General features: G+C 36.2%; 2 protein-coding genes across 3 annotated transcripts in view; one reads left to right on the top strand and one right to left on the bottom strand.

Moving 5' to 3' along the window:
• The window catches only part of LOC125661847 (uncharacterized), a 51,346-nt gene extending 39,516 nt beyond the window's left edge, over positions 1 to 11,830 (top strand). Inside the window, exons 22-27 of one of the 2 annotated variants that reach the window (XM_056146898.1) lie at positions 1,949 to 2,182; positions 3,290 to 3,391; positions 3,509 to 3,625; positions 4,496 to 4,612; positions 9,157 to 9,393; positions 11,497 to 11,830. In XM_056146898.1, the coding sequence (XP_056002873.1) occupies positions 1,949 to 2,182; positions 3,290 to 3,391; positions 3,509 to 3,625; positions 4,496 to 4,612; positions 9,157 to 9,393; positions 11,497 to 11,744 (1,055 nt within the window). In that variant the 3' untranslated portion in view covers positions 11,745 to 11,830. The remainder of the gene's footprint in view (positions 1 to 1,948; positions 2,183 to 3,289; positions 3,392 to 3,508; positions 3,626 to 4,495; positions 4,613 to 9,156; positions 9,394 to 11,496) is intronic. The other variant, XM_056146899.1, reaches the window with a different exon arrangement.
• Positions 11,831 to 15,598: 3,768 nt separating this feature from the next.
• On the bottom strand, positions 15,599 to 24,879 carry LOC125662256 (uncharacterized). The gene is made up of 3 exons (XM_056146901.1): positions 24,795 to 24,879; positions 18,371 to 23,269; positions 15,599 to 17,506 (listed from the first exon to the last, which is right to left on the bottom strand). Exon 3 carries the CDS (start codon positions 17,473 to 17,475, stop codon positions 15,868 to 15,870), a length of 1,608 nt encoding a protein of 535 aa, XP_056002876.1. The 5' UTR covers positions 17,476 to 17,506; positions 18,371 to 23,269; positions 24,795 to 24,879; the 3' UTR covers positions 15,599 to 15,867.
• Between the last annotated feature and the right edge of the window lie 877 nt (positions 24,880 to 25,756).

The following is a 25,756-nucleotide window of genomic DNA, read 5'->3' on the forward strand; positions in this document are numbered from 1 at the left end:
TTGGCAGTATTATGACGTTATAACACGGATGTTGTGAGTGTTGTCAGTATTCTAATGTTACAGCACGGATGTTGTGAGTGTTGTCAGTATTCTGACGTTATAACACGGATGTTGTGAGTGTTGTCAGTATTTTAATGTTATAGCACGGATGTTGTGAGTGTTGTCAGTATTTTAATGTTATAATACGGATGTTATGAGTGTTGTCAGTATTCTGGTGTTACAACACTGATGTTGTGAGTGTTGTCAGTATTTTAATGTTATAACACGGATGTTGTAAGTGTTGACAGTATTTTAATGTTATAACACGGATGTTGTGAGTGTTGTCAGTATTCTAATATTATAACACGGATGTTGTGAGTGTTGTCGGTATTTTAATGTTATAACACAGATGTTGTGAGTGTTGTCAGTATTTTAATGTTATAACACGGATGTTGTGAGTGTTGTCGGTATTTTAATGTTATAACACAGATGTTGTGAGTGTTGTCAGTATTCTAATGTTATAACACGGATGTTTGGCGTGTTGTCAGTATTCTAATGTGGTAAAACGGATGTTTTGAGTGCTGTCAGTATTGTAATGTTATAACACGGATGTTGTGAGTGTTGTCAGAATTCTAATGTTATTACACGGATGTTTTGAGTGTTGTCAGTATTTTTATGTTATACCACGGATGTTGTGAGTGTTGTCAGAATTATAATGTTATAACACGGATGTTATGAGTGTTGTCAGTATTATGACGTTATAACACGGATGTTGTGAGTGTTGTCAGTATTCTAATGTTACAGCACGGATGTTGTGAGTGTTGTCAGTATTCTGACGTTATAACACGGATGTTATGAGTGTTGTCAGTATTTTAATGTTATAGCACGGATGTTGTGAGTGTTGTCAGTATTTTAATGTTATAATACGGATGTTATGAGTGTTGTCAGTATTCTGGTGTTACAACACTGATGTTGTGAGTGTTGTCAGTATTTTAATGTTATAACACGGATGTTGTAAGTGTTGACAGTATTTTAATGTTATAACACGGATGTTGTGAGTGTTGTCAGTATTCTAATATTATAACACGGATGTTGTGAGTGTTGTCGGTATTTTAATGTTATAACACAGATGTTGTGAGTGTTGTCAGTATTCTAATGTTATAACACGGATGTTGTGAGTGTTGTCGGTATTTTAATGTTATAACACAGATGTTGTGAGTGTTGTCAGTATTCTAATGTTATAACACGGATGTTTGGCGTGTTGTCAGTATTCTAATGTGGTAAAACGGATGTTTTGAGTGCTGTCAGTATTGTAATGTTATAACACGGATGTTGTGAGTGTTGTCAGAATTCTAATGTTATTACACGGATGTTTTGAGTGTTGTCAGTATTTTTATGTTATACCACGGATGTTGTGAGTGTTGTCAGAATTATAATGTTATAACACGGATGTTGTGTGTGTTGTCAGTATTCTAATGTTATAACACGGATGTTGTGCGTGTTGTCAGTATTGTGGTGATATAACACAGATATTGTAATTGTTGTCAGTATCCTGATTTTATACAATATACAATGGGACTAGATGTTATGAGTGTCCTGATATTAAACGGAGACAGCAGATCTAGACGGGGTTGTTGGAGATTTAGCAATACGATTTTGTAAATATAAAACATCAAGAAAACATACATATCGCAAGTTAGCTGTCTTTTGGCCGTATTCGATGCTATACGATGTATTAGTAGAAAAATAAAATACGAAGCTCTGTAAAGATATATTGTCAAATCTTCCTTGGAAAAAAGCTATGACGTAAGCGTTATCATAGAGACTAACCGTAGATAGTTGCTATAGCTCAAATCATATTTCATTTATCATCTAGCCTGTGAAATTACAGACAGGCGAGAAGGAAATTTCTCATTTTTGCTATAGAGGGGTATGACAATTGATTTACATCATGCATTCATTTTAAAAGTTGCAAAGGAATGTAGCTACACACCTAAAGGGTCGGACTACAGCGGGACAGTCAGTCACACCAAGACTGGGATACCGTGTCAGAGATGGGACGCACAGACTCCTCACCCTCATAAATTTAATTACCTACACATGGACGAGAACTACTGCAGAAACACGGACAGCAGTGCTGGGCCCTGGTGTTATACACAAGATCCGGACATCAGATGGGAGTTGTGTGACGTTCCACAATGTGGTGAGAACATATACCATTCTTCACACACCCATTATCATGAATATACATAGGGATTTGGGTTGGAATAAATCCTCAGTATCCATTGCTTGTTGCAAGATACGATTAAATGGGGGCGATTCTTCGGATGAGACCACAAAAACCGAGACCATGTGTCACAACAGGTGTTGCACGACAAGGATCGCTCCTTGCTTAAAGGCCGTAAGCTCCAAGCATAGGTCTAAATTTACAGCTCACCACCGGCTATGATGGCTTCTCCATATGAGTGAAATATCCTCGAGCGGGGTGTTAAACAATACACAACAAATCAACCACTATCATGAATTATTCGGTTCCTGACTCAGAAAGGGGAACATAATAATTTCTAGTGTTAACTGTGGTCTAGAGGTTAGAATGTTCGCCCCGCATGTGGAAGGCCGGGGTTCGAATCCCGGTCGCAAAATACCTAAGTTGTTCAAACAGGTAGTGGCAGTTCCATCGTCAAACGCTCGTTATCAGGTGTGAATGTCACGGGTCCTCGGATATGACCTTAAAAACAGATACCCCGTGTCACAGTAGATGCGGCACGCTAAAGAACCCTCACTGGTCAATGGCCGTAAGTACCGAGTATAGGCCTAAATTTGAGACCCTTCACTTGTCTTGGTGACGTTTCCATATGAGTGAAAAATTCTCGAGATAGAAGTTAAACGAGATATAATCAGTCAACTAGTCTAGTGTTGATAATCAAGGTGGTGATTATTTAACGTCCCACTCGAGATTTTCCCACATACGGATACTTCATCATTACAACAAACAAGTGGTACTAAGGACATACCCTAACCCGGATCGCCATGGAACGTGTTATTGATAAAGAACCCCATGTTTCCGATGGCAGTTACTAGACTGTACAGCTTAATTTCCTAAAAATACTTATATTCCATTTAAACTCTACTTTCCTGAAGAGAATACAAAGAAGGAAAATTATTTTCCATACCAGATTGAACATGTAACTATCTGGGTATACATCAAAATAAATGTCTAAGAGAAGGCGCAGGGAAAGCGGTAGATTAAGAATGACAACTATGCTAAAAGAAGTATACATACCCAGACAAGAATTTTCTTTGCTTTCAGAGAAATTGCAGCAAGAGTGCATAATGACTGGAAGAGGTATAGATTATGGCGGTAAAAAGAGCATGGCATCATCCGGAAAAGCGTGCTTACCCTGGACAGAAGGTCGAATATTCTGCTGCAAAATACATTTCTAATATCAACTAAACATCATCGACATATTTTGGTATGGGGGTAAAAACGAATATGTCTGAGAACTAAGTCAAAGTAATGTAATTTCAGGAGGAATGAATGAGGATTCCAATTACTGTAGGAATATGGATTCCTCTCCCAAGCCTTGGTGTTACGTACAGGGAGAACTCGGACCGGTCAAGGAATATTGCGACATTCCATCTTGTGGTAACCAGATCTTAGTATATACCTATCTTACATTCGTTACATTGCAAAACCGTATCCTTATATGCAGTCTTGAATGAACTTATCTAGGTATCCTAACTATGTATATGAAAGGTGGAGATAACTAATAGTGATTATTCTCGAAACTCCTATAATGAATACGAAATAAAGAGTTGAGCAAACACGTACCCCTGTATATACCAGAGGTGGGATCAGGTGCCTAGAAGGAGTAAGCATCCCTGTTCGATCGGTCACTCTCGATTGTTAGGCCGGCCTTGGCTCAATGCTTTTGACTACGTATTACTTTATTTACCTGATCAAGACATACGGCTCGTGTACGGTTCACGGCGCGTGTGACTAGTAGACAGGGGATGCTTGCTCATTTCATCGAATGCTGTCTGGCGTGATAAATATATAAGGTCCAGGGTAGGTGTCTCGGGTCAACAAGGGGTGGTCACATAGACGCACCTGATCCTACTCCTTTTATAGCCAGGAGTAAGGGTATGCCAGTCTCTTTATTTTGTGTTCCTTAAAGGCATTGGGTCAAATGCTGTCTAACGTGACTCATACCGATTGTTAATCCGTTCTTGGCACATTGATTTTGACTGCGGATAATCACATTTACCTGATCAGAATATAAGACCCACGGCGGGTGTGACCCGTTAACAGGGGATGCTTACTCCTAGGCACCTGATCCCACCTCTGGTGTGTCGAGAGGTCCGTGTTTGCCCAACTATCTCTTTTGTATTGCTTGTGGGAGTTATGAGATTGTTCATTGTTCGTTATTTTCACCTTGTATGAGGTTCATCATTGTTCAGCATATTTTTTCCATATATCTAATCCATTTCAATATATCGTATTCTTGAATTTCAGCTGCTTCACCGTGTTTTTCAAACCCGTGCAAGAACGGAGGAGAGTGTGTGGTCAGTGGGTCCTCTTATACATGCACGTGCCTGTCTGGATTCAAGGGAGAAAGATGTGAAACAGAGGGTAAAACTCGGCATATACTGAAAATAATTACTGATATGATGTTCTTTGAGTTTATATGCATAATTACTGCATATTTACCAATCTTATCTACTACAAGTTTGATTTCCAAAGAGTTGCATTCAAATCTCTTTTTAAGTAAATCTTCAATTTATTTCTATTTACATCATATTTCTGTGAAGTAGTTACTCATTACGAAATAGGAAAATGTGCAAGATATTCAAGGTGCGCAACTATATACAGATGTGACGTTTATAAGTGTCACTGGTGCCTGTCTATCTTAACACAGTTACCATAAATAGTTACAATTACTGTACTTCAGGGAATACCTGGATGTTACTATAAATAATTATATTTACTGTACTTCAGTGAATACCTGGATGTTACTATAAATAGTTACAATTACTGTTCTTCAGTGACTACCTGGATGTTACTATAAATAGTTACGATTATTACATTCCAGTGAATACATGGATGTTACTATGTATAGTTACAATTACTGTACTTCAGTGAATACCTGAATATTGTTACTAAAAATAGTTACAATTATTACATTCCAGTGAATAACTGGATATTATTAAAAACAGTCACAATTACTATATTTCAGTGAATACCTGGCTAATGTTACTGTGAATAATTACAATTACTGTACTTCAGTAAATACCTGTATTCTTTAGTAAATTACTTGTATATGTGTGTATATTTGTATATTTCCTTCACTGTTGTAAACCGTTGACTATACAATGAAAGTTGAAGATAACGAACAGAAAGGAATACAAAAAGAGCTGGGTATATACTAGGTGGGATCAGGCGCCTGGTAGGAGTAAACATCCCCTATCGACTTGATCGTCTGTTTACTGTAGACATTATTTAGCATAGCAATTTGATAATACTGTTAACGAAATATGTGTGAGTTATAACTCAACACTTTCAGAACCACTACAACGTTAACGGTAGATTAATGATCAAACGCTCAATTTGTGATTAACAGGGGATGTGTAATTATCCTAAGTACCTGACAATATGTCTGGATATACCCTACCCCCCAAATGTGTACTCTTCATAGAATTTATGAAACTGATCATTGTTCGTTGTCTTTACATTTTTTTGTTTTTCATTTTGCAGTTTCAACCAGATATACAGTCAATTTACTTTTAGTAACTACTTTGAATTACATTGACCCTTAAATACTGTTGAAGCAGTTCCACCCTTATGTGACGTCATAAGAATAAATGATGTATCAAAATTATGATCTCAGCTTCTCCATCGTCAACTTCCCATAGTTATGTAGCAATATTTCATTATCACCTGCATATGGTGGTATATATCTCAACTGATTCGATATGCAAGATTTTGTTCAGTGTATAGTCAGTTTTTAAATCGAGGTCAGTTATTGGCAAACAAATTGATCATAGAAGGGTTTCAACAGTCACGATTGAAGTCAGCATTTCGCAAATGCTATGGTCCTTATATCGACATAGTTCACCAATAAACCTATCGTTGGGTAAAATGCTGTCAAATGCTGTCTGACGTGTTTCATACCGATTGTTAAACCACTCTTGGCACACTGATTTTGACTGCGGATAGCTCCGTTTACCTGATCAGGATATAAGGTTCACGGTGGGTGTGACCGGTCAACAGGGGATGCTTACTCCTCCTAGGCACCTGATCCTACCTCTGGTGTGTCCAGGGGTCCGTATTTGCCCAACTATCTATTTTGTATTGCTTGTAGGAGTTATGAAATTGATCACTGTTTGTTATCTTCACCTTTCATTCATATTGATGGTCAAAAGTGGAAAAAGAACTTTTTAATATAATTTCTACTCAATATAGTTTATTTTATTAATAATCAAATAAAATGAGTATGTTGTCACCTTTTTAAAGATGTTAGACATACAAAACGGAATTATATATCAACATTTAAAAAAATACACATTTTCGTCAAACAGAATAATGAAATTTAATAAATACCTGCTAAAATGACACATTTTAAATACAACAATTTAAGAACACTGGTAATTCATAGATATATATAAAGTAATTGTGGATATTAGGGGAGTCATTGTGTCATAGACATGCAATAGAGGGAATTTCATCATAGGAGTTATTGCCCTTGACAATATTTTTAGAATTATAAATAATTGATTATCTTTGAAATTTAAAAACTTTTTCAGTATCAACAGTTTACCATTTTTTTATTCTATTAAGTGAATTAAATTCCCCTGAGAGAGATATTTGTATCATACGCAAAATGCAATTAAATAAAGATTTTCCAAAAACCTATGACATAACATAAGAATCGATCAACTTTAAATATACGTTCTATGTCAATGATAAAAGACATGTTTCAAAATGTTCAATCCAAGGTTTTGTTTGTTATTGAGTCCTTTATCAAATTCAGTATGCGATAGGTTTTCTTTATTTTTTACAGACATTTTTGAATAGTTTTGTAATGTAACTGTTTCAAGCATGAAAAATATTTCGTTTTAACAAGTGTTTGTGAAATTTTCATAACACACATGAAGGAAATTGCAATTTTCTGACGTTAATACATTGTAAGATATTAAATATGCATATCTCACAACCTAAAGCGTGAGATAATTTATATAATTCATTTGATAATCTGCTAGTTTTAACTTTAATGAATTGAAATAAATGCACATTGTAAACTTACATCAGATAATAGTGCGAGTACGGAACCACCTTACAGGCTGGCAATCAAATATAGTATTTCCAATTATATTTGAGGAAATGGAACCCCCCCCCCCCAAAAAAAAACACACACAAAAAAAAAAACACGGAGTTTACCTATAGTATCATAAATTTTGTTTTCATAAAAATGAACGTGTTTGTAATATGTTTTATTAGATAATTTGTAATGACTTTAAATGCCATTAAATGATAATTGGGGGATTCCATCTGACTTTATCAATTGTGTAGTCTACTTGATTATTGTTGGAACATTTCTTTTGAAATTCCAAACTTCTTTGATCTCACTGCTCCATTAGCTCTCCGGAGCCGACGACTAGCAGGGTTCTTTTTCCACATTTGTCCGATTCTCTTACGTCGTCGTTGGTGTCGATGTGAACTTTTTACATTTGCATCTTCTCTTGAGCCATTTAGCCAATTTTAATCAAACGTGGCATAAAACATCCTAGGGTGAAGTTTATACAAATGAAGGACCACGTCCCAATCAAATAGGAGATGATGAAAAAATGCAAAAAAAAAAAAAAAAAAAAAAAAAATACTGCAGGGTCCTTAAAAATCTTTTCAAGAACGATTTTGCCAGAAAAGCTGAAAAGTACCTGGAAGCGTTCTGACATACTAGAGATTCAAGTTTTTGAATACCATGGTCCCCAGGGGTAGGGCGGGACTATAATAGGGGATCAAAGTTTTACATGAAGATACATAGGAAAATCCGCTCCATAATGACTGGACTGATTTTTATAAAACTTAAAGCAGATCAGCATTTGGGGACGTAAATTGAAATTTGTTGAAATGGAGTATCATGCTCATTTCAAATGGGAGATTGTCTCAAAAATAGGTTTGGGTCTTAAATATATTCTGCTCAAGAACTACTGAGCCGGAAAAGCTGAAATTTACCTGAAAACTTCCTGATATGTTTGGGATTGAGTTTCATAATGAAAATTCATTCATTACATTTGAACAAATTACTGTTCGGAACCGAACTGCTTGAAATATCATAATTCTGCTCAAGCCTGTTTATTGCTAAGCAACGCGCTGCTCGGATTAGCCATGTTGCCCACTGATCCCTTGTGAGACTTGTACTTTATTGACAAGGTCGCTGGTATTCACACTTAAGTTTACTATGCAGGTCTCAACAAGAATGTTGAATATTACAGCCCTATTGTGTGTGGATTTTGACGAGGGTATTAGGAGGTCTTTTTTGTGTGTAGATGCTTGAAGAGGATGTTGATTGTAATAGTTTTTTGTGTGTAGATGCTTGAAGAGGGTGTTGATAGTAATAGTTTTTTGTGTGTAGATGTTTGAAGACTGTGTTGATTGTGATAGTCTTTTTGTGTGTAGATGTGTGAAGAAGATGTTGATTGTAATAGTCTTTTATGTGTGTAGATGTTTGAAGAAGATGTTGATTGTAATAGTCTTTTATGTGTGTAGATGTGTGAAGAAGATGTTGATTGTAATAGTCTTTTATGTGTGTAGATGTGTGAAGAGGGGGCTGATTGTGATATTCTTTTTGTGTGTAGATGTTTGAAGAAGATGTTGATTGTAATAGTCTTTTATGTGTGTAGATGTGTGAAGAAGATGTTGATTGTAATAGTCTTTTATGTGTGTATATGTTTGAAGAAGATGTTGATTGTAATAGTCTTTTATGTGTGTAGATGTTTGAAGAAGATGTTGATTGTAATAGTATTTTATGTGTGTAGATGTGTGAAGAAGATATTGATTGTAATAGTCTTTTATGTGTGTAGATGTTTGAAGAAGATATTGATTGTAATAGTCTTTTATGTGTGTAGATGTTTGAAGAGGGTGTCGACTGAAACATGCCTTTACTTTTATATATCTAGATTTTAGCGACGTGAATTGTAAGAACTCACCTACTGGTAGTGACTATACGGGAGATACTCACGTGACAAAGACTGGGAGGACGTGCCAGGACTGGGGATCTCAATCTCCTCACCCTCACAGCACAGGGACAGATCTACCAAACAACTACTGCAGGAACCCGGATGGTGAAGCATCACTCTGGTGCTATACCACAGACCCACACGTACGATGGGATTATTGCGATATTCCTGATTGTGGTAAGAAGTTTTCTACGACATATATTCACCGTTATAAAATTACAGCAATAGAATCACACACCGGTAACTGTCCATCTCATAAACGAATAGTTCACTGCCTTGTATCAAAGATAAAAAACTAATGATCTCACCAAGATATCATAACACAATATAGATATGTTCAGTTCACTGCCTTGTATCAAAGACAGAAAATTAATGATGTCACCAAGATATCATAACACAATATAGATATGTTCAGCGTGTTCGCATTTGATATCTTTAAGTATCGTAATGATGGACATTTTCTCAAGAATGCGACGTAGTTGTGAAAAATGCTCATATCAATCCTGGTTAATATAGTGTGTATATTTCAACAGTTGGGGAATTTGACCGAAATCAGTGTAGAATGCATATTATATTTCACAAATACCATGGTCGTTATAACAATCTAGTTTACCAATGTAACATATCACTGGATCAAGTGCCGTCTGCTTTTTTCGTGCCGATGTTGGGGCATTCTTGTCACACATATTTTAACTACGAAGAACTATGTTTGCCTGACCGGGATGTTGAGTTTGCGGCGGGTGTGGCCTTTTGGCTGGGGATACTTGATCTACCTAGCCACATGTTCCCACCTCTGGTATATCCAAGGGTCCGTGTTTCCCAACTCTATTTTTTGTATTGCTTTTGGGAGTTATGAGATTCACCACTGCTCGTTATCGTCACCTTTCAGATGCTCTAAACCCATTCAAATATTCATAAACGTGCTTCATGAAAACCTATTGCGGTGTGAAGTTTGCAATGTATTATGCAGCATATAGTCATTCTCGACCCCCCAGGCTCGTAACTAAACTTTAACCGCGGTTGAACTTGCTGTAGACATACATACTAAGTAATGGTTGATTCAAAGTTAATTTTCGGAAAAGAGATAAACCACCGGATGATATTTTTAAAAAAGTATAGTAACAGGTTAGGCGTTAGCACAAAACAATCACCATCGATACAATTCTAATGATGCATAAATGTAGATTTTCAACACTTTCAATATACCCCTCTCGAGGATGTTTCACTCATATGGGGACGTCACCATTACTGGTGAAAGAATTGAAATTTAGGTCTATGCTCAGTGTTTACGGCCATCGAGCAATTAGTGCTCCTTAGGGTGCCAAACCAACTGTAACACGGAACACCATTTTTTAAGGGCATAACCGATGACCCGTGATATTCACACCTGGCGCCGAGCGTTTGGCGGCGGAATTGTCACTACCTGTTTTAACGATATAGGTCTATCGCGACCAGAATAAAAATCCCGACCTTCCCCAAGCGGGGCAAGCGCTCTACAGTTTAACCACCGCGGTGGTAAAGAGCAGGTTACTGGGGGTCATCAGGTAAACTGGAAACCTGTAAATTTTAATTATCGTGACCACCGTAAACCCAGTACGATCTATCAGTCAGTCGTAATTTTAATCAAAAATAGGTATGAATTAAGCTTGTTGCCCAACCTCCTCAATTCATTGAATAACTGTTGTGTACACTTATCTTGTTATGCAGTCAACCTGTTGGGATATAAAGTCGATCTCTAAAAATATTTATCAGGATATAACTTCTTGACAGTCACCACTACATGTAAATTCGATCTATTACTTTTTACAATTACCACTCGGTATTATTTGATCTATTACGTTTTACAAACATCACTCGCGTTGCAACACAACTATTAGTTTTTACAATAACCACTCGTGTTATAGATTCGATCTGTTACTTTTTACAATCAACGATCGGGTTATAATTCAACTGTTACATTTTGTAATCACCACTCGGGTTATAAATTTATCTGTTAATTTTTTACAATCACCATTCGCGTTATAATTCAACCGTTACTTTTTACAACCCCCATTCGGCTTATAGTTCAACTGCTACTTTTTACAATCCCTACTCGTGTTATAATTCAACCGTTACTTTTTGTAATCACCACTCGGGCTATAAATTTATCTGTTAATTTTTTGAATCACCGATCGGGTTGTAATTCAACCGTTACTTTTTACAATCCCCACTCGGGTTATAAGTCAACTGTTACTTTTTACAATCACCATTCGGAATATAAATATTGATCTTGTTTTTCAGTCACCACTCAACTGGAGTGCCTAACACCTGTGGATCCTACAGGCAGGCAGTATTCCGGAACACAAAATTTCGCCGATACCGGAGACCTCTGTCAGAGATGGGACAGTCAGTATCCGCATGCGCATAGTCTTACTTACCTTTCCGATCAGAGTAACTACTGTCGAAACCCGGACGGCGAAAGCGGCCCGTGGTGTTACACTGTCAACCCAAACAAACGCTGGAGCATCTGCAGTATCCCTAGTTGCTGAAAACTATTTCGTGATTTGTCTACCTTGACTGTGAATGACAAGATGTAGCAATTTATTTTGATATAAATGAGCATTTTAAAAACAAATGTGCTTGATTTATATGTCTTCTATAATCTGCATACACATTTATCAAAATTGCAGAAAAGAAAATGCATTTTTGATTTAGAGCATAGAGATTTAAAACAGTTTTAGTAAAGAAGATACTTTTAGGGAGGAGATAAAAAATTCGATGTCAGATAAGAATCTAAATTCAAATATTTAAGAGGAGAGAGGCTAAAATATCCCATAAGTTTCTGTCAACCGACACCGATTACACTCCATAGGAAAAAAAAAAGAAAGCGACTGTTAAACGCCACAAGAATAATTGCTTTTAATCAATATTTAATATTTTTAATTTGCATATTCACTTGTGAATAAACACTAGAAAATGTATTTGTATGTAGTTGTATGCTTTTACTTGTTAATCGATCAATTTCAACATTCATCATATTAAGTTGTAAAGGAGCTGGGGGCCTTGGTGAAAAAGATGCGAGTTTAGTTTTTTGTTAGACATTGGACTTTTCATTTCATCTCTTACTGTGATATGCATTTAGATTGCAGGGTCTCAATCTGTAAGATGCCACCCAAGACTATTCCCCAGTTTACCGTGAATCACATTGCTTCCCCGAGAACATCATTTACGTGGAAATTCGCGGTACTAGCCAATCAAGAAAATGTAGTTCTCGTAAATAAACTATTACAAATACATGTAAAAGAACTAGGCAATACATGTAGATGCAGATTTGCGTAAGTTATGTCTAGTGAAAATATACAGCAATGCATTGTCGCAAAATTAAAGTACCGCGAAATTAAAGTGATATACAGTATTTCAAATGACTTATATTGAAATACTGGTGCACTTAAAACGACACGGTCACTGAACTGGAAGCTTCGTTCATTGAAGAAAACTACCAATCATTCCGTATTCACACAAAACCAAATTTGGAAAAGATTGAATTACATTTCATTATAGCTTGTCAAAAACAATGAATCTATGTTAGATTGAACATGTACCTATTTTGTCATAGACACCAAAGTATAGCTTAAATTACATACAATCATAGCTCGTCATTAACCTTAAAGTATAGCTTAAAGTAGATACAATCATAGCTCGTCATTAACATTAAAGTATAGCTTAAATCACATACAATCATAACTCGTCATTAACCCTAAAGTATAGCTTAAATCACATATAATCATAGCTTGTCATTGACATTAAAGTATAGCTTAAATCACATATAATCATAGCTTGTCATTAACATTAAAGTATATCTTAAATTACATACAATCATAGCTTGTCATTAACATTAAAATATAGCTTAAAGTACATATAATCATAGAATACCATAAACACTAAATATGGGAGAAATTGCATATGATAATTGCTTGTCATAAAGATTATGTCAAAGAAGAACTTGATACATTATCAGACTGGGTTAAAACATAAGAGAGATATTCAAATCCCGCATTAGACAATGAAAACAAAAGTACGTACCATCTATCCAACTGTGTTTAGTAAACCTGACGTGATAACAATTAAATAGGTTACATGAGGAATAGGTTTTGGTTCCAGCTGACAAAGCTAGTAACAACATTGTCTTTGTTTGTAAGGCTCATTATTACAACTGTATTTTAAACGAACTTGGCATTAATTCCACTCTTGGTAATCATACTTATACTCCAACTGCCCTTTCAAAAGATGAAATTCTTCAAAACCATGCTTCAGTTTTAGACACATTTAATATCCCAGTCAATGGGTCGAATGAATATGAGTTACCCTACCTATACTGGATTTCATAACTACATGAAAACCCTTACAAAAAAATGATACATTGTTGGATCCAGTAAGTGCTCTACCAAGCCCCTGACTTTGTTTCTCACGAAAATATTATCAGCTGTGAAGGAGAAAATTCAAACCTACCTTGCGACTACATATGCCAGAAGTGGTGTTAATCAAATGTGGTTTCTAATAAATTCTAAAGAACTTTTAGTAAACTTGAAATCGCAGAGTTTTTCTCAAATCAATAACATTAACATTAAAACTTATGACTTTTCAACACTATACACGACCATTTCTCACGATAAATTAAAGACTAGGCTATTTGGCATCATAGGCAGTGACTTCTTCAACGGAAAACGGAAATATTCATATCTAGTAATCAGTCATTCAAAAACATACGTTGTTAAACACCACTCTGATTCCACACACAAGTACTCCTGTAGCAATATTCCATTATCACCTGCATATGGTGTTTATATATCTCAACTGATTCGATATGGAATAGCTTGTTCTGCGTATAGCCAGTTTTGAAATCGAGGTAATGTACTGTCAAACAAGTACAGGGGTTTCAACAGCCGGGATTGAAGTCAGCATTTCGCAAATTATATGGTCGTTATAACGATCTAGTTCGTCAATACAACCTCGCATTGGGTCAAATGCTGCCTGACGTGTTTTGTACCGATTGCTAAGCTGTTCTTGGCACACTGATTTTGACTGCGGATAACTCCGTTTACCTGATCAGGATATAGGGCTCGCGGTGGGTGTGACCGGTCAACAGGGGATGCTTACTCCTCCTAGACACCTGATCTCACCTCTGGTGTATCCGGGGGTCCGTGCTTGCCCAACTATCTATTTTGTATTGCTTATAGGAGTTATGAGATTGATCACTGTTCGTTATCTTCACCTTGCATAACACCTTCTGGCGGAATATATACTGCACCAACATAATATCAATTAAGTTCATACTTGTACCATCAAACTTAAACCACTGAACACATTTATACCCTGTTTTTACAATAGATATATATTCTGCTAAGTCATCCTTGGAAGCAATCAATATACCCCCTGATCTACGAGAATCTACATCATGTCTATTGTCTATGTATATTTGAAAATCGTTTATCACAATAGTATCTAAATTGTCTGTTTTTGTGTCTGTAAAACACAATATATCATAATCTTTTATAAGTTCATCAAATTCCGGGTAGTTCAATCTTGTTTTAATACTACACGCATTTCATGACAATATTTGAGTTCCCTGTTTTCGTGTCTGGAATTGAGAGAACCCGTGTCTGTTTGTATTTTATTGTTAGTTTAATCGATTCTGTAATGGATCCCTCCCCGGTTATTCCATCGTCTTCTTGTTTTTGTACATCCTCTGACCTGACCACCACCGCGTGCTCCTTGACGTTGTCTGTGCGTAGCATTACTTGTGTGAATTCAGGTGGGTCAGGTGATAGGTCATGCGATTGATGACTACCTGTGTTATTCTTAGGAATAAAGCGAACACCGTATATGCATAATTTATCACGGGAAATGATCGCTCTCTTCCCTTATCTCTTTGCAGCTTTGTAGTATGAAAGAAAACTGAGTTTCACATGATTTTAATTGTCAGTGTTTATTTTGTAGAATTGTGCAGATTTAAATACTTGTTCTTTATTAACATGTTAAACAGAAAACCTTGTATCCGAAGTTCTGTGATGAAATCCGGATGTGTATACTACATATCTATGTAAGTACTCAGTAATAATACAAGCATGTGCTCTAAATCATTTCCCGTGAGGGTACGGGTTAGAATATGCTCTTGGTACCCCTTGTTTGTCCTAAGAGGTGACTAAATGGGACAGTCCTTCGAATGAGACCACAAAAACCGATGCCCAGTGTCATAACAGTTGTGAAACGATTAAGATCCGTCCTTGCTTAATAACTGTAAGTGCTGAACATAGGCCTAAATTTTGCATCGCTTCCCTTGTATTGGCAACGTCTCTTTATGAGTAAAACATCTTAAAATGGGCGTTAAATAATAAACAATCAATCCATCTAAATATTGTGTATCTTTATATACATTAAGTCATAACACAAATAACAAACAAAATAATGTTCAATCAGACACACATGAACAAATACACATTTACTGGTAATACAGACGTTAATTACCAATATCAGAGACTGGTATAATTAACATATTTGTAATCAACGCATGACTGTGTAGATGTGTAATTAACAATGTGTTTAGATATGTAATTAACACTGTGTAGAGATGTGCAATTAACACTGTGTTGAGCTGCGTAATTAACACTGTGTTTATATATATTTGATTTTCTTCACTTTACCAGTGTGATGCTCAGCCACAAAGAGGTTGTCTCTGATATCCACACATAAACCGTATGGATGCTCTAAATTCTGAATGTAACGGAGGAACTCTCCGTCCTGATCTAGGATGTGGATACGGTGATTGCTATGGTCTGTTGTCAGGATGTGACTCTGGCTGTCTGTAGTGATACCGCGTGGATCAAATGATTGCTTGGTATTAGAGGGATGACCAGAGTATCTAAATCGAAGTTTTCCGGACTGATCAACCACTACCAATTCTTTAGCTGAAGAGTCAGCCACACAGATATTCAGGTTCCTATTCTCACTGATGTAGTGAGGGTAATAACCAAATGAATAGAATGGACGATCCTGATCATCAAACTGAATTGTTTGTTTCTCAGTGGAGCCGGAGTAACGCACAACTTTGGATTGTTTTCCGTCATCGCTGACCATGGTAACCAACACATCATCAGATGAAATACTGCAGATATAGAAAGGTGTCCAGTCCTGTAGTATGACTACGGTCCGGATCTTTTTATTCTTCACTAGGTTTACAGTTTTATTATGATAGTCAGTATAAACAAGATCTCCGTCCCGTGTAACTGCTATGTCCGTTGGTAAGTTTCCTGACTTGGTTTGTAGTGATGCTAGTAGTTTACTCTGGAGGTTGAGGAGCTTCATGGTTTTGTTATCCCCACATGTCCAGACTTCTTCATCAATGAGGCATCTTACACTGAGTAGTCTGTAATATCCAGTTTTGATTGTGGCAGTGTATCGCGGTTCAGCAAGCAGTGGTCTGACTGTTATAACGGATAATGAGGATAATGAACCAAACATCTCATTAAGTTTTTCTGTGTTAATTGTTGGAGTAGATAAGCTTGGTAATGTAACTTTGATTTTAGAAGGAAGCTTATTGAATTCATCATTTCTAGATTTGTAAGTAGATGTTAAGGAAATATCATTGGTGCCCAGAATGTTTTTCATTTCTAGAATGACCTGTTTGATTTCAGTCATTCTGTGCGTGATTTCGTTTGAGTGTTTCTCTAACAGAGCCATATGTTTAGTTTTTGTCTCTTCAATGTCTGACTTCCGTTGGCTAACAATGGCGTTGACCTCGCGGTGCCAAACATCTCCTTGTTGGTCAGCAGCAGTAGTCATGTTTCCGTAATTCGTTTCTAACTCGGCTTTTTCACTTTGGACATCGGACGCCATTTCTTCATATCGGGGGTAAATTCTGGTCTTTAGTTCTTCCAAATCTTTTTTCAAACTTTGTTTTTCAAAGCCCAATTTTTCCAGAACATCAGTTAACCTGTGACCTTCGTGTTTACCGGAAGTGACACAAATAGAACAGACAGGAAGAACGCATTTCTCACAGTACATTTCACAATCTTTGTCGGCGTGTTTCACACATATTGAGTATCTAGGAATAAACTTTCGGTGTAAATGATACGGCATGACGTTGTGTTTTTTAGAGGAATCTGAAAGATGTTTGCTGACACAGTCAGTACACAGATTTATATCACAATGTTCACAGCAATATTGTAGGGGGTCACTTTCACAGAGGTCACACAGTAGAACGTACTGAGCACGTGGGTCCATCTCTGGGGTCAGGTGTCACATGAGTAGTTTACTGTCGATATAAAAAAGGAATTGGAAAAATATATCAATTTAAACTGGTTATTAAAACAATGTATTTACATTGACTGATGTTTCGTTAGTAATGGACAAATATGTCAATACCTGTAAACTGCATTATTTCTTGATAAAATCAGGTACTTTTCTTTTCAAATAGAACTTTATACATGCTTTACACAAAATAAGATATACATATCTAGGTTTCTTGTTTGTATCACATAGAAAATTAGATACACACAGAGGAATAATGGGTTAATTTTAATAGAACTGTCGAAACAATTTAAAATTACACATGGTATAAAGCATGGGTTATTTATTCAAAATTTATAGATAAAACATATGATCATATGTTTTATCTATACATTAGTGTAAATATTCCCCTCTATATATAAACAAAGGTTTCCCTTGAGTTAAATGAAATTAAGATGTTCGCTGTAAACTTATTTATCTCAGTTTTAACTATTTCGCTCATGCAAATAACTACTTGATTCCCCGTGGTGGTGTAAAGGTAGAGTGTTCACCTTGCATGCACAAGGTCGGGGTTCGAATTACAGCCGCGACATACCTAAGCCGTTAAAACAGGTAGATACAGTGTAAATGTCACGCATCATCGGATATTACCTTAAAACGAATTTTACGTGTCACAGCAGGTGTGAGACGCTAAATAACCTTCACTGCTGAATGACCATAAGCGCCGAGCGTAGGTCTAAGTTTGGAACTTTTGACCGGTATTGGTGACGTTTCCATATGAGTGAAAACATTCTCTAGAGTGGACGTTAAACAAGATACAATCGATCAATCAACATTCTTGTCAATTCATAAACAGTGCAACGTGTATTGTAAAATAATGACATCTAACCTGTAAATATCCACCTCTGTACAGCCAGGCGCTTCTTCTCGGTATATCGACCTGATAATGAGTGAATGTAATCTGCGCGCCAAACTACAATATATACCTCCCGCCCTGTCACGTGATGACGGGAAGTGCGAAAACAGCCATTTTCATTGGCACTCAAACTATTTAGAGGTAGGTAGAAACAATCCAGGAGGCGTGACCTAAGATTTTAGATCCGCCACTGTTGTTTCCGTCCTTTTCCTTTAATGTTTGCGTCACAAATGTAAGCCTACGTTCTGCCCTGAACTCATATTTTTCTTGAGTTACTTGCTTCAACAAAGTATTTTGCATGATTATGGGAAACAGTCTAGCAAAAAATATGCTGTGCGAGATCGACCCTGTTCTATATCATTAGCTTAAAATGCGTAATGGTCAAAAAGAGGACAACCTGGCATAATCACATGAATGGTATTAACATGTATCATCCCCTGCGCTGGGTCCTAGAGGAGGGTATCACAGGATATTTATAATAGATCAATAAGAGGGCGTGACTTTCTATATGTATGAATTGTTGATATTACAAAGGTCTGCCTTTATTTTGTATAATTTTATACATTCTCAAACACGTGATAAGCTTTAAACTTTAGTCAGTATATGTTCGGCTTAATAGGCACGCACAAAGACTAGGCGTAAGAAAACATAACATTTAATAGAAGGTGAAGGAATAAAGTTTAAACAAAAAGTCACCCTAAAATAAAGGACTGACCATTGTGTCTTGACCATTAGATACGAGGACCGATCCTGACCTTCATTCTGTAGAATATGAAACATACGTTTCCATGGTACAGAGTTTGTATTTTATACAGTGGATCATATTTTCCATATTATTTAATCCCTAATTCCCTTCAGAGGAACATTATTGAAAAATTCCGGTCGTCAAAAGGATATTGATATAAATCTCGTTTTTCAATATTTTAAAACTCATCTTGTTTTGATCTAACCCAGCTCTAGAATTTTGTATACACAGCACGTGTTATTAGAATAGCGATCTCCTTATTCAAGTTTAAAGGTCAGGCTGTTCCGTTTCATAAATCACTTGTGTATACAACATCCTGCTACGCAATTTATTAAATGCTCACGTATAGAAATGTGTGTGGTTTAATGATTTGCGAGATCCTGTGTACTAATCAGAGTTTAACCTTTATTTAACCTGTATTTGCCGTGGTGTTTATCTGTACACTATAGCGCTAAGTCAGCAAGTAAGCGACATACATTTACTTACAGAAACTAAGGGTTAATATATCATCAACTTCTAAATCTTTTTTTAACTAAGCCAATCACTGAATATCAATACACTTGGCCTAAAGAGTACAGAATGAGTTTATTGTTAAAATACTTTTGATATATTGCTTATAGGAACTATGAGATTGGTCACCGTTCGTTATCTTCACATTTTGTGTATCAATATTTAGAAATGTCTTAGTTTTTGAAAGTATATGAGTAGATATACCCTGAGCCTACATATCGGTCGCGTGGCAAATCCTTCGTTTAGTGAGTTCGAGCACCGCTCGTACCATAGTCACGGTAGTCCAGAGGTAAATCATTCGCTTCCTGAGTTTGAGGGCCGCTCGTACCATCATCGCGGTAGTTCAAAGGTAGAGCGTTCGCTTGGTGAGTTCTAGCACCGTCCGTACCATGGTCGCGTTAGGTCAAGTGGTAGAGCGTTCGCTTATTGAGTTCGAACGCCGCTCGTATCATGGTCGCCTCATGTCTAAGACGTACAAATGGGTCGTGGCTGCACTTCAGAAAACGATCGGAAGTAAGAATGACGGGTCATTAGGATATGGCCTCAAAACGGAAGGTCATGTGTTGTCGCGATAAAGAATCCTCACTGCTACCAACTACGAGCCAGAGCTTTATGTGTGACACTTCACCTACAGACAGTTGGTGATGTGTTTATGTGAGGTACATATTCACGACCAGACTTCAAATAATCAAACAAACAATCAATAAATAAACACCCGAGCCTCTTAACACCGGAGTATTGGATAAAGGGCCAACGCAGTTTCAAAATCTGCAGACACAAAATAATGAATGAATACACTTTGATCACTATAGTTTGCACTAGACCCCCCCCCCCCCTGTGAAAAAATAAACATTCAGAAACCTGGTGTGTAGGTTTGGCGTCGGGGCATTGACATATAAATAATATGTTGAATGTAAATATGTGTATATGTTTCTGTATATGTCTATAACTACAGCCGCCCATGTGTGTATTTTTTAACATTTGTACATAAATTTATTGAAATTTAAAGATGTGTAAATAATCAAAAGACAAGGACTTTTTTACCTCTTACTTTCATCTCTATCACGTAACTGCGTTACAATAATTGGAGCGGCGGTGTAGTGAATGTAATTATATGATTATTCTTGGAGAATGACGGCTATATGGCTAATGATTGTAAAACCTTTCTCCATTCCATTCGATTTTCTCAATGCAATGTCTTCAAAACAAACAAAACACAACTTACATGTATTTTAATTTTGAACACTCTCAAAAAAAAACCCGACGTTTGTGTTAATATGTGACGTGATTCTCAAAAAATTATAGGTTTATTATGACCATGTAGGATTTATTGCATTTATATCGCATTTATATTGTACCGCTCAATAATTTGTCACTCATATGGACACGTCACCATTGCCGGTGTATGTCTGCCAAGTTCGGCACTTACGGCTCTTCCGCAGAGAGGGATATGCAATGTGCCACACCTGCTGTGACACGTGACTTCGATTTTTACGGTCTCATCCGAAGGAGCACCCTATTTAATTTCCTCTTACGGCCAGCAAGGGGTACTGAGGAGCTTTTAAATCCCAGACCCCTACAAGAGACCATGTAGGATTATTCTGGAAGAAATGTTTATTTTTTAAAAATATGAATTCGGTTTATTTTCAGAAAAAAAAATATTGAAACAGTCAATGAATAACTTCGGGTAGGTCTGGCGTCCGTTTCACTAATCGATCGTAGATCGTAAACGTACAATTACGTTTAGGATCATTTGACTTGTACGTATACGAGCGTTTCACGAAACCTATGGTAGTCGTAACACTTACGATTGCGATTTACGTCTGACTTTTTAGAACTCTTTTCTCTATGGAGGTAGACTTAAAATTAATCCTACCATGGAAAGAAATATGCATTCATTATTTCCTCGTGGTTTTAAACATAATCATTTTATCATCTGCAGTAACTCATGCATGTTGTCAACAAAAATAATGGAAATGTTGAGCCCGATCCCTACTGTAACGTAGAGAAAATTCCCAGAATCTTAAAACAATTGATAGAATAATTTCTATTGACTTTCATGTAACTCAGTTAAAATTGGGGAAAAAATGATATAAAAAATAACGTAAAAGATCTACATTTTATAGAGTTTTAAATGTCACGTATCGATCTGCTCTATTGAGTCAAGTTTCCATCAATATACCCCTAAGTAAATTGTATTCAAAGGATTAAAAACAAATGAAATGGTATTGGTGAAAAAATAAGATAATAAATTGAAAATAGAATTGCACACAGATATAGGAAATTTTTATCCCTCATCAAACACAACTCAAACCATGGATATATACATGTATTCGTTTAATCATTAATCATTGTAAAATATGCTAATACGCTATAACACAATTGCCATATCTATTCACTTATTTGTATAACTTTTCTGCAAATCATGGACTCGATGCATAGTCCAGATCATTTATCAAGAATCAGTATTGATATTGCACTTTATAACAAGTGGTCGCGGGAGCCGTAAGGGATCCGCAGACTATCTGGACCGGATGTTAATCATTTCAGGTTCTGAATCCAGGTTGAGGTCAAAATGAGAGATAATGTGTATGAGTAAAACATTAAGGATAACATGTATAATAGTATTGATGCTAAGTTGAAACTAAATAGGTTTTTAGAAGGAATTCTATACCGAGTTCTGATTTTTATGACCCAGGGTTAGGGGCTTCAATTCCAGGGTAGGGTCAGCTTTATGCTAATAATTGTAAACAGATTCCTTTAAATTTTATGATATGGTATGGCAAAACAAAATGCATATTTAGAAGAAGCAAAGGATAATGTACCAAAACTGTGAGTTTCGCAACCCCAGATTGTGACCGGGTGAGACAGTCATATAGTGTTAGTGTACAAATGTTATATAAAGTCTTTCATCAATATGAATATTTTTGGGGACATCTGTGTAATTTGAACTCATTTTGTTTCTTATTGCTGCAGCTGAGTATTGAATTTCGGCTTAGTTTCATTGTATGTAGATTGGGATGTTATGATTCTTTGGTCCGTCACACATGTATGTCATTAATTAGGGAGAGGGCTAAAATAGGCTGTACCTGCTGCCCAATGGTATTCATTTTTTTAATAGAATATTGTTTAAATTAGATGCACGTCTGGTGACTTGTAAGACCGGTTTCACCCATATTACAATCCACCAGTCTGAAGTGAAGTGCAAACAATGTTAACCTCTGCATGATCCTCAGGGGCGTATCAATAAAGGTCATATATCTTAGCAATGCTTTCCTCAACGCAGGACACAGGTTTCAAGGCCATATTAAAAAAGCTACGATGGGAACACCCACACTACTAAACTCATGCGATCTGTCTCCACCTGAGATAATCATGGGGATATTGATTTACTTGGTTCATCAAATTTTAGTACTTCCATAGCGACACTTAAGGATATTTTTGTGCAAAGGAAAACAATCCTCTTTACCAATCATATGTCCTCATCCCAGCGTCTATTGGTGACAGGGTCTTTGTTGTTGTATGTCTAGTGTACTGTTTTTGTGCTGATCGACACTTAGTTTCCTGCACAGAACAACAATCCTCGTTACCAGACTCGCTATCCTCATCACAACTTCCTATTGATCAGAAGAGATTTGTTGTTGTAAATTGTATGTTATGTTTTTCCGCTGATGTTGCATTTATCATTTATAAAAATAATATAATGAAGTGTTTTAATTCATTTACATTGGAAAATTCCAGGGCAGATAACTGGTCCGGGAAATTAAATCATTGCCCGTCGGATTACTAAACTACTGAAATGTCTGAAAACCAGTAAACTCGATCCCTGTATTTCAGAATAATGAATGATGAAAAATATTCTTAGATTTTATCTTCATAACTGTTATGTGTCCTCAAGTTTAAAAAGTTCACTTTTAATTCAGGGTAAATAAAACTTGAGTTCAGATATGGCATTCCATCTCTAATAAGGGGCATCACTTAGTATTGGAAATTAGGATTACAATCATACTTTATATCGACACATATCACTGCTGAAAATATCCACAAGTCATTTAAATTACATGAAAATCAGCGACAAAATGTGAAATTTCCATGTCATAGTTTTCGTCCTGTAGTTTATATACAGATCAAGATTTTCACTGTGAAGTAATGTTCTTAATGAACAGAAATTATTAATAAATGGCAGACATTTCCGTTTGGTTTTTAGTGAGTGAGATATGAGAACTCCGCACCATCACCTAGTGTAAGTCGATATTTAAAAGATAGACGGGGTTAAATTCAGAAGAAATCTTGTTTTATACTGCTTTATATTATTAGAATTTAACACAAATGTGTAGAATTGGAGATTTAGGATAGGTTTCATAGTTACTGGGGTTAGTTATACTGTTAACTCAGATGACCGATAAGACCTGTGGTCCTCTTATTTTATTCATACAAAACATTCAGCAGTCTTAAATGAAGTGGGATTTTTTTTTACTTCTTCATAATCTTCGTCGCTGTACCAATACAGTTCCGTTTTCCTGCCGTTGCCTACTCAGCATAGGGTACTGATTTTAAGGTCATATTCGGAGACAAATACTTTCCACTACGACGAGAACGCTGTAACCACTAAACTATTGCGACCCGTCTCCACTTGAGATAATCATTGGGATATTAATACACTTGCTGAATTAAATGTTATTACTAAGCGACGCTTAACGTTAGTTTCCTGTATAGGACAGCAATCATCTGCATTAAGCTATGCGTCACCCTCATCGTATGTTATTAGTCATTCGGGATTTGTTGGTGTGCCTGTTAGGTTCTATTTCACTGTTAATATGTGTAATGTATTGATGAGTGGAGGGTGTGTGTCACTTATCAAAACATCAGAGGTTCTGATCCCAGGACGTTGCACGTATGAAATAAATTTTCTTGTCAACAATATAAAAGTGCATTTCATATATTAAACAAAAAATACATGAATGTGTTAAATATGCATAAATGATATATTTGGAGTACGTACATGGCAAATCAACATTGCAATATAATCTTCGATATATTGCACATTTTATGGAGAAATTGAAAATATGAATATCTGTCGATGATGTATTTTCTTGAATTGATAGAATATGCCGTGTCGTGCGGGCAGCGTAGGGAACTTACATGTAAACGGGTACATTTCGTCAGTACTGTCTAAACATCTAAGCAGCTTCAGTTCCAGAGTTTAAAGCGTGTGGACAGTTTAGCAAGGAACTACAACAATACGTGAAGGACTTATGAAATACCCAGTGCGATGTCAATATCATTAAAGATGATGATGAGAAAACCAAATGCTACACAGGTTACCTGTTTCAATATGTTTGCTGATATTGTGAATTTATGTTTAGTGTTGTACATATATTTGTCACACCTTTAGTTCTTTATCCAGTGGGTACTACGTTTGGTATATATTTTGACATTATATTGCTGTAATGTCATAATGGTTAAACGTTGAAATTGTGATACATGATGCTATGATTGTTGTTCTGAAAAGACAATTCATATATAAAAACTAGCACACTACAAGTAAATGAGATTTGCTTAGAAAAGGAAGTTATGATGAATAAGTTGAATTATTTCGCTTTAACCATGAAAATATAATAACACAAGTCAATTTATACATTCTTTATGTATATACAGGGAATTTCAATAATTTGATAGTGATGCATTATATCAGTGGTATTGTAGGGGTATTTTTGGAAAGTTAACAACATTTCACTTTGATAGTTCTTTTATATTTTTATGCCAAAGACAGATAAAAGGGTTTCCTAGACTTGTCCTGCCATTACAGTGTAGCGGGAAATAAAAAGACCGGTTCCTTGACCCTCATCGACCAGTTGTTTTCAGTGATTACAATGTTGCGACTCGGTTTATTTACGCAAGGAATTGCCAATTAAAATATGAAACACCTACCTTAAACGATTAAGGTTTTCTTCAAAGTAGATCAAACTCCAAGGTTAATGCCACAAGGTTAAATGCTTGGTAACACACAGTTTTCCTCACGAGTTTTATATCCAGGTCAAGATCCCAGAGTTGAAGATAATGACACGGTATGCATAATCAAATAATTAAACAGCCTGGGTATG

This window comes from Ostrea edulis, chromosome 8 (assembly GCF_947568905.1).
Source record: "Ostrea edulis chromosome 8, xbOstEdul1.1, whole genome shotgun sequence".
Lineage (NCBI taxonomy): Eukaryota > Metazoa > Mollusca > Bivalvia > Ostreida > Ostreidae > Ostrea > Ostrea edulis.

Excerpts from the sequence above, each read along its gene's own strand:
- LOC125662256 (XM_056146901.1), bottom strand. The coding sequence starts at position 17,475 with ATGGACCCACGTGCTCAGTACGTTCTACTGTGTGACCTCTGTGAAAGT.